The sequence below is a fragment of the Diprion similis genome, chromosome 12 (genome assembly GCF_021155765.1).
Source record: "Diprion similis isolate iyDipSimi1 chromosome 12, iyDipSimi1.1, whole genome shotgun sequence".
Classification (NCBI taxonomy): Eukaryota; Metazoa; Arthropoda; class Insecta; order Hymenoptera; family Diprionidae; genus Diprion; species Diprion similis.
This window is the reverse complement of record NC_060116.1, coordinates 1,443,237-1,459,504: the sequence shown is the minus strand read 5'-3', so window position 1 is coordinate 1,459,504 and position 16,268 is coordinate 1,443,237. Positions and strand designations below refer to the sequence as shown.

The following is a 16,268-nucleotide window of genomic DNA, read 5'->3' as shown; positions in this document are numbered from 1 at the left end:
ACTTTACTACTCACCCCCCTCCACCTCCTCCCTCAGTACCCACACTGGCCTGTGATAACGACACAGCTCCAACTCGCTCACGGATACCGAATACCATACATGCGCCCGACAATCCGACTCCGATATGGAAACCACACACTCTGACCATGACATTGATCCCAATGTCGACGACGATTTGACCGATACCTCCCACGATTTCACGAACTTTGTTGACAACTTGGACGACATACCGGTAGCTGACAATGTCAAAGACACCAATGATGGTCTTTTGATGCTCAAAACCAATTATGCACACTTTATATCAACAGACTGCTCTTGGACTGAAGGCATATCATCACAACTTGCCCACGATAATATCGTTGACCCAGATATAGTTATGAGGCCCCGTCCACAGAAATTTGATATTATCGAATCCAAGCACAACAACCGACGGATCTTTACTCTAGTACTAAAATCAAAAGAATCAGATAAAAGCAACCTATATGATATTTTTCAACTCTTGGCTAAACTGAAAACAGTCTTGACCGATTCAATTCCGGAATCCCTTTCATTCTCAATAACGGACGATAGTTTAGGTGGACTGGATCCTGGTGTTATCCGAAACTTCTTATCTTACCTTTTCGCAGACTTACAAATTCAAATCACGCTTTGCCGCAACACGACTGTCACCCCAGATGAATGTCTACGTAAAGAAATAATTTAAGAATGCCACAAATCATTAATTGGCGGTCATCAAGGCGTCACAAAAACATACAACCGCATTAGACAAAAATATTTTTGGCCGCACATGAAAGAACAAATCCAAGACTTCATAGGAACTTGTGAGAGTTGCCAAAGGAAAAAACTAGTAAGAGTAAAAACCAGGTTGCCGATGGTGATAACAGATACTCATGCCGATGCATTCGACACAGTAGCACTAGACATCGTTGGACCTCTCCCCCCTACTAAATCAAACAACAAATACCTTTTGACGATACAATGCAACTTGACGAAATTCCTGGACGCCATCCCTTCACCTGACGCCACTGCCAAAACAATAGGTGCAGCATTCTCGAAAGAATACATTACACGTTACGGTGCCCCTCGAGCAATACTGACAGACCAAGGACAGTATTTCATGAGCACAGTCATTAAGCAACCTTGTAAACTCTTGAAAACAAAACAAATTCGAACTACAGCTTACCGTCCACAATCTAACGGATCGCTAGAACGCAGTTACCTTGTTCTCACCGAACACGTCAAGCATTACACGAATGCTGGTAAAGACTAGGATGAATACATCCGCTTTGTTTTATTCTATTATAACACCGCGAAGCACGAAGGCACTAACTTCACTCCCCATCAGCTAATTTTTGGTTCCCATGCCAGACTTCCGACAGACGTGAACCCTGCCAGCGCTTACACCCGTTCCTCCGATTCGTTTTTCCTAGATTTAATCTTTAACCTATACAGCATACGAAAAAACGCCGCGGCTAACCTCATTTTAGCAAAGCACCGTTCCAAGACGTACTACGACCGTCGTACCAATAACCAAAATTTCGAAGCAGGCCAAAAGGTCTATCTACAAAACGAAACCCGATCTAAATTTGACGACCACTATAAAGGAGCATATACGATCAAGCGCATAATTGACGATATCAATGCCGAAATTTTCATCACCCCCCATAAGACCAAAATTGTCCATCTGAATAAACTCAAATTAGCACAGGAAGAAAGTGATTCAAATTAAACCACCTTTAGAAGCCAACAGCCGTATATTATCAATCTACCCGTAACTGCATCGTATTCCGCCTCATGCCCTCGGATATCATTGCAGGTGCAACGGCCTAAACAGCGAGACAGACGAATCATCCAGTGTCATGATTAAACAACTGAAACAGAACCCGGGCATCTTTTTCGAACAACTGCATGATTAGCGTACATATAACGAAGAATGGACCCTGCTAAACTACGTGGACTTCCAAAACCTATTCGACCGACTTGACCAAGCATCACATTTCTTGAATATAATAGAGGAAAAGTGCTCTTTGGCCAAGAGCCATTGCCAGACCGGTAATCACATCCCAATGTCGGCTAACAGAATAAGAATCATGAAAACATATCAAAAAAGAATCGAATATTTAGTCGGCCATCGCACAGGCGAATCGACTCACTCTGAACTTGCAAAGCTAGCCCACCATCGCAAAACACGAGGCGCGATTAACTTCATTGGCAGCATATCAAAATCTCTATTCGGTACCCTAGACGTAGAAGACGGAGAATATTACAACCAACAAATCGACAACCTTTACAATGACAGCAGACACTTAGCATCATTCCTTAATAAACAGACTAATATCGTCCGGTCAACACTAGGCGCCTACAAAAAAGAACTCTACAGCATTATAAGCTACAACCACGAACACGATACGTTACTTCCGATTCTCTCGAATGATGCAGCTATCTCAAAAGCCTTAATTGCTGACAACACCTTTAGAACAACCCTACTCAACCGACTAATAGACTTGGACCGACACTTGAACGAATACGAACTTGACCTGTACAGCCTATCAGACGCCATTCTCTTCGCACAAAACGGTATTGTCCACCCCAAAATTCTATCACCGAACCAAATTATTCCTAGCCTTAAGCATATCCAGTCACTTAGACCGCAAATAGAATTCCCTATCCCATTGGACCCAAACTACGCCGAAGAAATAATTCGCATCTCACAAATCGACATAGCGTATTCCAAGCCCAGGCTCCTTTACGTAATATCCATTCCACTGCTCAACCCCGGCGCCTATCACCTATACAGACTGCTCCCCGTCCCTGTAAGACAGACGTACGACTCAACAAATAACAAATTCGCCTACATCCAACCTGGCAGTGATTACGTAGCTATAGCGCTTAACCGAGCGTCATACTTCCAAATTTCAGAATCTAGATTCACTGGATGCGTTTTGTCTTTGGGTAAATTCATATGCAAACTGACACAACCACTGTTTCACCCCTCAACTTACCGACTCTATGAGGTTGGTCTTTTTCTAAACCCCTCTGAGAAAATTGCAAAAGAATGCGATATCAGACTGACCGCATTCGATGGTACCTGCTGGACAGAACTATCTACATCTAATTCTTGGATTTTCTCGTCTACCACTCCTGAAACTCTACATATTCTCTGCCCAAATGACCACACCTCCCGTGTCAAGATCTCCGGCTCAGGCATTATCTCCCTGAATGACTTATGTACGGCTAGTACCTCTGAAGTAACCCTCAAATCCTCGAAACGTTCCCAATCTACCGAGACACTTTCCTACGTTCCCAAGGTTACCCTTGATTTAAGCGAAATATCCGTTAGTCTTGATTTTAATATTTCCACTGACTTATCCCTCGTCGCCATCCCCCCCTTGCGTGAACCTTCACACATTAACTACCATGACCTTGCCATCGCTGGCGTTGCCCTGAATGACGTGCTCAAACGCTCAGCCGATCTAAGCACACACTATCGTACTCAAAGTAACATGCATCGCCTCACCACCAACCCTAGCTATGGCGGAATCGCCTTCGCGTCCCTCTCAGCAGTTTTCTTTTGCTACAAATTCTCATTATTCAGAAGGATCTCAAAAGTATACTCTCGCTGTAAATCCAGGCGGACACGCCACAACCTCGACTCACGTCATCCAAGACCCGAAATCCTTTCCCACCATGCCATTTTCCACCCTCACCTAGAAAATAGGTCATTTCCTAAGGACCTGGCTCCTCGCACTTTGTCAATGCCCCGAGCTCATTCACAAATTGAAATGATGGAAATGTCCAAGCTACGACATCACCCACGTAAACTGCCCCACGATTAGAGCCTTGACGCTAGTTCCGACTCCCTCTTCATCTGGACAGACTAAGCCCTCTACTACAGATTCATTAAAACATACCCATTGTTATGCCCAAATATCGTTCAATAAAAATGTCTCAAATTACGCTATTATAATAACCGTATGCCGTACCACAATCAAAACCCCAAAATTATAACTTAACTATAATGGTATCTATACTATCTACAATTATACCTCTGACATCTTCATTTAACTTTGATTGTATCTATACTATCTACAATCAAAACCCTAAAAATTATAATTTAACTATAATCGTATACATACTATCCCCAATTATACCCCTGACATTGTTATTTCACTTTGATTGTATATATATTATCTGCAATCAAAACCTTAAAAATTATAATTCAACTATAATCGTATATATACCATCTACAATTATACCCCTGACATTGTTATTTAACTTTGACTTGTATCCATAATATCTACAATCAAAACCCTAAAAATTATAATTTAACTATAATCGTATCTATACTATTTACAAATATACCCCTAACATTGTCATTTAACTTTGATTGTATCGATATTATCTACAATCAAAACCGTAAAAATTATAATTTAACTATAATCGTATATATATTATCTACAATTATACCCCTGACATTGTCATTTAACTTTGACTTGTACCTATAATATCTACAATAAAAACCCTAAAAATTATAATTTAACTATAATCGTACCTATACTATCTACAATTATACCCCTGACATTGTCATTTAACTTTGATTGTATCTATATTATCTACAACCAAAACCCTAAAATTATAATTTAATTATAATTGTATCTTTATAATCCTAAAATTCTAATTTTACTATGATTGTAATTTCCCTATCACGGTTATGTCACTACTACACACTCAAACTATAAGAACATATCTATTGTTACAAAAAAAAAAAAAACAAAAAAAAAAACATTTCTGCTAAAAATGTATACTAACCCGCCTAAACGCGCATTAACCATAGGCGCTTTACTCTTTAAGGCAAACTATATTGTAATCTTTCGTAAGTGAGTCGGTACATTACCCAAAAATTCGGTTTCCCTTCGAACATTCGGCTCTGTACCCTCACCGAATGTTCTTCCCGAAGGGGGGGCGTGTTACGTCCGACGTCCCGCCCCACGTCTCTCCCACCTTCCTCGACGCTCGTCTTTACCTGCCATTCCCACACTCCATATCTTGTCATCCTATTTCCATCTTGCCTTACACCACTCGCTATCGCCCTTACTTTGCTATTTCGATTCCCCTCTACCCTGGATCCTTGCTCATTTTCTCACGCAAAAGCCTCACTCGTATCCCAACGCTCTTACCTCCAACATTTAGCTTAAACTCCCGTTCCCCGAGAACATCACCTCAACTACTCCCCATTGACTTTACTCAATTTCCAAATCAAAATAAAAGTTATAATCATTTTCTTATTATTGTTCTTTCCCTTCCGTTCCCTGAACGAAGACGGCGACGACTATGAACCAACAAAAATAGCATCCGAACCAACACCTCGGGTGGGTACATGGACCACCGTCCCCCTGTACCGTTACACCAGTGAGCCCCTGAATTTTTTCACTTCTTAAATTTTATATTTAATATGTCAAAATAATTTTTACTAATAAAGTGTCTGAAGTAGGCGCAGCTTACGCAGGCCAGAGCACCCGTTTTCGGCCATATTTTCATCCCTCTGGGAAAATTATAAATATTGGTCCCACAGTTCCGGGAGTCCGGACTTCTTCAAGAAAATTTCATCTTCTTTTTGAATCTTTTTTCAGATTTGAAATAACTCTAATAGTTTTTGAGAAATAATAAAAAAACCAAACCCCCTTTTTTTTTAGTGAATTGTTTATAACTTTTGCAATTTTTGCGAGCGGCCCTTGAATTTTTTCAAAAACCTTCTACATGCGATTCCGAATCGAATGACACCTCAACCATATTCTTAGGAGAGAGAGAAAAAGTTTTGACCTAAAAAGCACTTGTTGACTAGACTAATAGTTTTTAGAGATTGTCCGGTATAATGCCTTTACGTCATTTCCCGTATGAGGTCTCTAATATCACTGGACTCACAATGACAAATGGTTCAAGAATTCTTTTGTTCTAACAACTGTTTCGTTTCAACGTGCTATCGCTGGATTCGATGAGCTGTTAAGATTCATTAGTTCCAGTGTTGTTTAAGCTGCTCATAACGGTCAAAGGTTCAATGTACCTGGGATTCTAACACTTGTAAAATAAGTTAATTTGTTCAAGCAGTTTTAGTCTATCGTCGTTGAGTTTAAGAAAACATTAACTTTTCAAAGAAATAAATCACATGGAAGACGTGCTGAAATGCAAATTGCGCACAATCTGCTTTGGTTGAGGACTATCTAAGTTTTACATTCATTAGGGTGGCAGCATATCATGCTACTTTCAACGTTTCACTTTTGCAACAACTTTTTATTCAGAAAGACATCCATGTTTTTTCAAAAGAATTGATGAACGCTAGAGCACTTTTCCATGTACTCAGATTTCACCTGACTTTATTCAATAGATTCGCTATCATTTATTGTCTTGCTCGGGCTTTTCCCTCTACCCCGTGAGGGTTCTTACACCTTAGCAAGTCGATTTTCGTTAATAGTTTGTCTGAGAAATTTCTGTGCCTTTCATATAAACGACCCGATTATTCGTTCCTCCCTGAATTTTCCCTTTTGCAGTATAAAAATAATCCACTGCCAATTTAATGGGAACCTAGCAGCAGGTGTACAAGGTAAATGGACCCCCTGTGAAACATTATTTCTGAAAATGCGAAAACACGTATCCCCTACTTTCTTTTGCTCTCTCAAAAGCAATCAACTGCGTTGAAATACGAGCAATAATTTTCTAGTTAAGAAGAAATTTGGAAGTTTCTACCCCTATAAGTTTTTACAATTTTACCCTCTCGTAATCGGACAAGATACATTTTTCTTTATTTGCTGCACGAATTATTATTTAAGTAGTTTTATTCGAATATCCTAACTGGAAATATACAAAACTGCGAAACTCCTGCTGTAAAACGTTCATTCGCCGACTGAGCAAAACATGTATCGCTTTGATTTCGATGGAGAATAACATATCCCCAAATGAACGAAATCGGAAGGGTAGAGCCCGGTACCTTTTCTTGACCGATGCACGAAAACGTGAATTTAGTAAGACATCTTCGCAACTTTGGGTTCTCGAAATTTGCAATTTTCGAAAATCCTATCCCGCACATGATTGATAACACGAAATTGATATTTCATGATAATAAAATATAAGATGGTAAAAATAGTGAACATTCATTTCTTTCAATTTCGGATTATCCAGGTCTCGAAATCCCTGATATCCAACGGTGCGTTGTTACAACATAAGCATACTACACATATCACGTATTAACGTTTCAAAGAGTCGTAAGAGTAATTAATTACATACAGCTGTCAAGTCCACCAGACCTTAGATTCTTTCCCAGACTCTTACATCTACCTTATACCCTGCACCCTTTTTATCATCACCTTGCTGCCTCAGTTCTCATACTGGATCAGCAGAATGCTTCCACTACTGCTAAACTGCAGGTGGCCAGTCCCTAGCATCCTTCGTCCCATTATATTCACTCCTAAGTTATGATTTATTCAGCCACCATCTCAATTTACCTCTTAAACATCTTCTTATTGTACTCTTCATATCACTCCAGTGAATCAATTATCGAAACTATAATTTATCTCTTCAATACAATTTCCTCTCACTTTTCCTTACGTGCGCGTAGTCGACGGGTTGCGAATTCAAAATGGGCCGTTATAGTATCACAACTGGGTGGGAATGTGGTCATGGAAAGCTGCTCGTCATGATCACACTCATCCACCCCAAAACACAGCTCATACATTTTTACTGTAGATTAATCCAATTCCTAAGTATACAAATCAATATATTCAAACAGTAATGAGCTTTATTTTTTGTTGCAGGTGTCTGGACAGTGACAATTTTTGTGGTGAAAACTCTACGTTACGTGTGCTTCACTATATTTGCGGTACCAGTCATTCCAAAGTAAAATGGCTTAGGTAAAATTTAAGAGCGGTAATGGTGATATCCTCGGTATAATGAAGATCAAATAAAACTAGTCACTTCGCATCATTGGCTATATCTAAGCTCAGAAGAGACCCAGCATGCACCATCTTGCCGATAGTTACGGGCCTGGCCCCCAGGAAAGTGTACATCAATTGCCAAGATCAGGTCTTATTGAGAAGTCCCCATATGATACTCATTTTACCCAAATGCCAGACTGTTGTGCCAATACAGAGATACTAGATCCGTATCCTAGACCATCAAGTGGATTCACCACTTATCCGGATGACGTCTACTCGCAGGTATGAACTATACTACATCCGTATCATATCTCCATCAACACTTTTATTATTATTATTTTCATTTTAAGGGCGTATGGTACTCTTTCTTCGTCCAAGGCTACTGAATTTCATTTTACGCCATTATTGATCAACTAATGAATTGAACTTGTTCTTTCAGCAGGGCATTGCTCTTTATTATAGAATTAAGAAAATTAGCTCATATCTGGAATATTTTTATAAAAATATGTGATTTTCGCCCACGTGTTATTATCTCCGCAATTTCCGGAAGTTTGGGGCACTAAAGTGCATGGCCAAGAGATTATTTATGATTTTGGAAATGCTATGTATTAAAAAAAAATTCTTTGAAGGACTATTTTCTGACCGCATTGAGGCCGGTGAAAGAAAACCACGCTCGATGGAAATTTTGGGTATGAACATAGTTTAGCCTGGCGTCTTTCACTAAGGTTTTCCATAGTGATCGCGAGTAAATGCCACAATAGTCCAGTCGAATTAAGAACAGAAGTGGAGAACGGAGATATAAGCTACTTCTCTCTGTAACTACTTCTCTGTAACATAGAGATAAAGAAACAAACTGTTCACAGTCTGGAAAAGTTGCGCAACATTTGTTAATAAATGAATTTTAAAAAATCGAGGCGTTTTTCGATACATTTATGAATGTTTTGAATATCTCCGTTTCAACGTGCATTTCGAGAAAAACGATGCATATCTTTTTGATTCGAGGTGTATTTTCCTAAAAAATAAGACTAGTCGGATGATCGAAAATTCAAAATTCAATCTACAGCTAGCGTGAATTCGGAAAACGTGGAGAATGAAGAACTGAGAATGAATAATCATGTGTATATAAAAAAGTGGGTGAAATACGATTATGGTTGATCCAATAGTTTTTGAAAAATCTTCAGCGCCTTAATTGCAACTCGTACCATGAGAAAAAAAAATTTGGTCTTCGAGCGAAAATTGTTTTGCACATACTTGGAAGTGTGTAGTATCGTATGCAAATTTGAAAATATGATAAAACTTTATTTCTACATATTTTTAAAAATATTTTAGACAAACAAGAAATTAGAAAACGAGAAAAGCGGAATAACTGTATATATGCCATGCATGCTTAAATAACCACCTTTGTGTATGTGAGATTTGTGCGGACGAAAGCATTATACAGCCAGGCGCGAGTGGAGAGAGATCATTTCCTTTTTCTCAGATGTGCTCGGTCTAGCTCGCTCTCATTAGGACAATCCTCACCGAACTGATTTAACATTTGACGCTGTGCAACTTTTTATAGAGACTCTAAAATAAAAAAAAAATAAATAAAAAAAATAGAGACAAAACTGAATCGGTGGAGTACGCTCAGCTAATCAGTCAGTCCACAGACGTGACATAGAGAAGACGGTATATTCAAACTTGGCCAAGTAATTAAATTCACGAAAATTTGCAGTATATATTTTATATATTTTTTTATTCATATATAAACAAATACCTATGTCTATGTCCAAGTCTTAAACAATTTTCGACGACCCTGTTGGGAAAAATATATATATCAAAAATAAACTGATCACGGACCAACTCTACGAAACGAAAGATACGTTATCGACAATATTATTTTATACAATTGTTGTTATTTTTTTTTTTTTTGTTATTGATTATTATCAAAGTATTGTTGTTATCTCGATGTGTATGAGTGAGTGATTTTATTTTTACAATATATCTGTTTGACTGTTACTATTTACACTAACTTGAATTTGTTTTATCTATATACATAAATATCTGCATGTTTTTATTTCTTTGTTCTTTTTTTTTCTTTCTGTTGTCAGTTGAGACAAGATATTTTATTATCTAAATTTCGTGGTACAAATCCATTACAATAGTCTCCACGGCCCTTTTCAAAGAATGTCTTCTTTTGTAAGTGGAGGCTGGTTGGGACCGCGCTTCGTTCGAATATATTATAACGAATATTTTCACGCTAAGGCAAGATAGGTCGTGCGCAAATAATTCGTTACTCTATGGCATGGGGTAGTTTCGGCAACAGAAAAGGTAATGTTGAGCGCCAGGCGCGACTGCATTAATTTTTAGGTAAGAAAAGGATAAACGAAACGATAAACAAACCCTACGATGGTTTTTCACGATTGACTTAGTAGACAGGACACTGGCAGAGAGGCGGGGATAGCAAGAAAGAACACAAAAAAAAGTAGGTATAATTCAAATTTATAGTATCGCATGTATTGACACAATAACGAAATCGGGTACCGTCAGTGAAGGAAAGTTAACAATTCAGTACGATAACTCAATGCAGAAGCAAAGAGCAGGTATTAGTGCGATACGTGACGATACTAATCGATAAGCAACAATCTGCGAGTTTACAGTGCTTAGAGAAATTCAACTAGCATGTAATAATAATCTAAGAAATTATTAGCAATACAGAAAATACACAGCACGCAAGAATTAGCAAAGATCGGGAATATATAGTTCGTGTACGATAATGATGAGAGAAGATTAACAGAAGTGAGTAATTTAGAAGAATGGGTGCTATTTTAGATTGATTCTATAATTACCGAACGGAACAGTAGAAGCGCGAAAATTCGGGTAACAAGGTAATTCTGACTTGACTAAATATTTTAATGCGGTAAATTAGCGAAGATGTTGTGGAGAAAAATAATCAATATTGGGCAGTATTCCCGAATTTTCAGGTAAATTGAATTGCCAGACTGAGAGTCAAGATATTGTTTGACGGACGATACAGTACGTTCGAGTTGTAGGGAAATTATTAATTAAGGGTAGGTTTACCCGGAAATATAAATTGTGGTACTTTTGCGATAGGGAATCGGTTGCGATAATTAAAGAATTCGCTAAAGTGAACAAAATTAACAACAGATACGGGAAGAAACGATATAAAGTTACTCTCTACGTTTTCATTGACGACAATACAAAATAGATTAGTCTAGGGCCACAGTTGTGATATTCAGCGATTCCGATGTTCTGGGGTCAACCAAGTTACTTATTATAGACGAGGTAGTAGTAATAAATCAAGGTATGACAAGGCTGTTATCAGATATATAAATTATACGTAAGCGTAAGTGTAAGCAAGATATACAGGGTGTGTATGTTAACTCTCTACACACTTATGGGGTGTGTAGGGGCCACCTGGACAAGCATTTTGAGGTATGACATCCATGGTCGGAATCTCATCCTAACGATTGTGGAGAGCTTTGAAGGATATGGTACCGCGCGCTTGATCGTACCATATTCTTCGAAGCACTCCACGCCCGTTAGGATGAATTCCGAACCATGTGTATTATACCTTAAAATACTCGTCTAGGTAGCCCCTACGCACCCTATAAGTATGCACAGTGTTTCACACATACACCCTGTTGTAAGCGTGAGAGACTCTTAGAGAAGTTACGATATTGGACAAGATACTACGATTTTAAGTAAAGTATTGCAATATTAGGTAGAATCGTATTGGCAAATTGGACACAAGGAATGCGATATAGATAAATATCACAGTGAACGGACTCGGTTGTTTATTTATTGTTCAATTAACAATCGTCGGGCAAGTTGAAAATCACGCGCATGTGGGTGAAAATCTGAAAAATATTCCAGAATATCGCGTGATGATCCCAGAACACGATTCCATTTCAATATTTGAGTGGACGGCCTCGGTTGTTTATTTTTTGTCTAATTAACAACCGTTAGTCGAGTTGAAAATCACACGCACGCGGATAAAAATCTGAAAAAAAATTCGCGAGTATAGCTTAATAGTCCGAGAACACGATTCCGCTTAATCATCCAAGTGGACGGACTCGGTTGTTGATTCGTTGTTCAATTAACAATCTTCAGCCAAGTTAAAAGGTACAGTAATGTTCATCGATGCATGCACTGTGGCTAACTTTATTTTTTCAACTTTGTTTCTTTTCTACTCGTATTTTATGTGCCTATGGCCGGTGAAGCAGTCGACAGGAGAAGTGGGAGAAACCGCGACGACAGCCTCTCGGCGCTGTCACCCTTATAACCTCTAGGATCGCGAGGGCACGAATAACCTCTTTCACAAAGTGCATAAGCCGTCAATTTTAGACTCGACGGATGTTAAATATTTTTACAAGTTAGCATATCACGGATGTCCTAATGCCCAGAACTTTTCATAACCGATAAATATAATGTCTGGGAAAAAAACGCCGGTCCTATGCAGTGATTTTAACTGTTTTTCGATTGACTGTAACGAAGTGACAATATTATAAGCGTATTACGTATGAAATTATAACAATAACACGTAGTGAAAAAGGGTTAATAATTTGGAAATTTATTCTGATTCTCATTGTCAACAAATTCATATCAGTCTAATTTTACTATTCATGTTCTCATCATCCATCCATCTGGTATTTATGTTGTTTGGGTTTATTCGGACCCCTCGACGATATGTAACGCTAACAAATCGAATCCATACAATTTATTATACAGAAGTTAATACGCAATTTTAATTGAGTCAATCGTATTACACCAGTGTAGTGGCCTAACATGAAACAAACACTTCTTTTATCAATGTAATATTGGATGTTAAATTTGAGAAATTCAAACTCACAGGATGCCAATACATGCAATAAGGTTTATTCTACGCTTGGGGCGGAGCTCTTGAGAATCAACGAATAGTTCTGATCGTCGAACTAGACTTGAACTGTCAATGGGCCTCGCAAATTACTTAAGGTTTTGAACGGGAATCATGATAATCCATACATGGAGTGATTCATTATTGTAGTATTGAAAACTAGACCTAGGGTTTTGTACGCGAATCTTGGAAATCGATACATGGGGTAATCGGTCTTCGTAGAACTGGACTTGAACTGGCAAGGGGCTCGCGGATGAATTTATGCTTCAAACTTGAATCTTGACAGTTGATACATGGGGTTATTTCTGATCGTCAAACTAGGCTTGAGGCTTTGGATTTAAATCTTGACAATTGATACATAGGGTTATTTCTTATCGTAGAAGCTTACTTAAGGTTTGTACTTGAGAATCGATACATCGGTTTATTTCTCGTGGTCGAACTATACTTCAATCAACTTGCGAGAGGCCTTGAAGATAACTTTGAGCTCTGGATACAGAGTTTGATAATGGATACATGCGTCAGTATCTCATTGTCAAATTAGACCTTAAACTTTTGACGTCAACGTTGATAATGTATAGAGGGAGTCAGTTTTTCACTATCGAACCGAGCCGGACCTGGTAAGGAATGCTTTCGGTATGTTTTTCATGCCCCGTTCCATAACTGTAAATAAATCAATAAAATAATATTTTGTTGAATTTTATGCTCACAAAACTGTTGTTCTGAATATTGCTATGTGAAATATGATAATCGCTTCTTCAATCAGTTTGATTGTTTGCTCTTAGAATTTAAATGCATAATTATTCCCAGTACAGAGAAGTAAACTAATTACCTCAAAAAATGATTTTTAATTCCGACACTAGAAAAATGACATTTTCAGTTTTTTTCTATGATCATGTTACGGTACAGGGGGACGGCAGTCCATGTACCCACCCGATGATGTTGGTTCGGGTGATATTTTTGTAGGTTCGTAGTCGTCGCCGTTTTCGTTCAGGGAACGGAAAGGAAGGAACAGTAATTACAGAATGATTATAACTTTTATTTTAATGAAGTCGATGAGGAGTAGTTGAGACAATGGTTTTGGGGAACGGGAGTTGGAGTTGAATGCAAGAGGTAAGAGCGTTGGAATCAGAGTGCGTGTTTTGCATGAGAAAATGAGCGAGGATACAGGGTAGAGGGGGATCGAAATAGCTAGGTAAGGGCGATAGCGAGTGGTGTAAACCAAGATGGAAATAGGATGACAAGATATGGAGTGTGGGAATGGTATGTAAAGACAAGCGTCGAGGAAGGTGGGAGAAACGTGAGGCGGGACGTCGGACGTAACACGCCCCCCCTTCGGGAAGAACATTCGGTGAGGGTACAGAGCCGAATGTTCGAAGGAAAACAGAATTTTTTGGGTAATGTATCGACTCACTTACGAAAGATTACAATATAGTTTGCCTTAACGAGTATAGCGCCTAGGGTTAATGCGCGTTTAAGCGGGTTAGTATACATTTTTAGCAGAAATGTTTTTTTTTTTTTTTTTGTAACAGTTGGTATGTTCTTATAATTTAAGCGTGTAGTAGTTACATATTATAAAGGTACAATTATAATTAAATTATAATTTTTTAGGGTTTTGATTGTAGATAATATAGATACACTCAAAGTTAAATGACAATGTCAGGGGTATAATTGTAGATAGTATATATACGATTATAGTTAAATTATAATTTTTAGGGTTTTGATTGTAGATATTACAGATACAAGTCAAAGTTAAATGACAATGTCAGGGGTATAATTGTAGATAGTATATATACGATTATAGTTAAATTATAATTTTTAGGGTTTTGATTGTAGATATTGTAGATACAAGTCAAAGTTAAATGACAATGTCAGGGGTATAATTGTAGATAGTATATATACGATTATAGTTAAATTATAATTTTTAGGGTTTTGATTGTAGATAATATAGATACAATCAAAGTTAAATGACAATGTCAGGGGTATAATTGTAGATAGTATATATACGATTATAGTTAAATTATAATTTTTAGGGTTTTGATTGTAGATATTATAGATACAAGTCAAAGTTAAATGACAATGTCAGGGGTATAATTGTAGATAGTGTATACGGTTATTATAATAGCGTAATTTGAGACATTTTTATTGAATGATATTTGGGCATAACAATGGATATGTTCTTATAAATATGTAGTAGAGGGCTTAGTCTGTCCAGATGAAGAGGGAGTCGGAACTAGCGTCAAGGCTCTGATCGCGGGGCAGTTTACGTGGGTGTTGTCGTAGCTTGGACATTTCCATCATTTCAATTTCTGAATGAGCTCGGGGCAGCGACGAAGTGCGAGGAGACAGGTCCTTAGGGAATGACCTATTTTCTAGGTGAGGGTGGGAAATGGCATGGTGGGAAAGGATTTGCGGTCTTGGATGACGTGAGTCGAGGTTGTAGCGTATTCGCCTGGGTTTACAGCAAGAGTATACTTTTGAGATTCTTCTAAATAATGAGAGTTTGTAGCAAAAGAAAACTGCTGAGAGGGACGCGAAGGCGATTCCGCCATAGCTGAGGCTGGTGGTGAGGCGATGCATGTTACTTTGAGTACGGTAGTGTGTGCTTAGATCGGCTGAGCGTTTGAGCACGTCATTCAGGGCATGAGGCGGAATATGATGCAGTTACGGGTAGATTGATAATATACGGCTGTTGACTTCTAAAGGTGGTTTAATTTGAATCACTTTCTTCCTGTGCTAATTTGAGTTTATTCAGATGGACAATTTTGGTCTTATGGGGGGTGATGAAAATTTCGGCATTGATATCGTCAATTATGCGCTTGATCGTATATGCTCCTTTATAGTGGTCGTCAAATTTAGATCGGGTTTCGTTTAGTAGATAGACCTTTTGGCCTGCTTCGAAATTTTGGTTATTGGTACGACGGTCGTAGTACGTCTTGGAACGGTGCTTTGCTAAAATGAGGTTAGCCGCGGCGTTTTTTCGTATGCTGGATAGGTTGAAAATTAAATCTAGAAGGAACGAATCGTAGGAACGGGTGTAAGCGCTGGCAGGGTTCGCGTCTGTCGGAAGTCTGGCATGGGAACCGAAAATTAGCTGATGGGGAGTGAAGTTAGTGCCTTCGTGCTTCGCGGTGTTATAACAGAAAATAGCAAAGCGGATGTATTCATCCCAGTCTTTACCAGCATTCGTGTAATGCTTGACGTGTTCGGTGAGAACAAGGTGACTGCGTTCTAGCGATCCGTTAGATTGTGGGCGGTAAGCTGTAGTTCGAATTTGTTTTATTTTAAAGAGTTTACAAAGTTGCTTAATGACTGTGCTCATGAAATTCTGTCCTTGGTCTGTAAGTATTGCTCGAGGGGCACCGTAACGTGTAATGTATTCTTTCGCGAATGCTGCACCTATTGTTTTGGCAGTGGCGTCGGGTAAAGGGATGGCGTCCAGAAATTTCGTCAAGTTGCATTGTATCGTC

At 38.6% G+C, this 16,268-nt stretch overlaps 1 protein-coding gene across 1 annotated transcript in view; it reads left to right on the top strand.

Moving 5' to 3' along the window:
* Window positions 1-8,045: 8,045 nt before the first annotated feature.
* LOC124413421 (dipeptidase 1-like) overlaps window positions 8,046-16,268 on the top strand; it is a 1,027,592-nt gene continuing 1,019,369 nt past the window's right edge. The window contains exon 1 of the mRNA XM_046893982.1: window positions 8,046-8,207. Within this exon, the coding sequence (XP_046749938.1) occupies window positions 8,115-8,207 (93 nt within the window). The 5' untranslated portion in view covers window positions 8,046-8,114. The remainder of the gene's footprint in view (window positions 8,208-16,268) is intronic.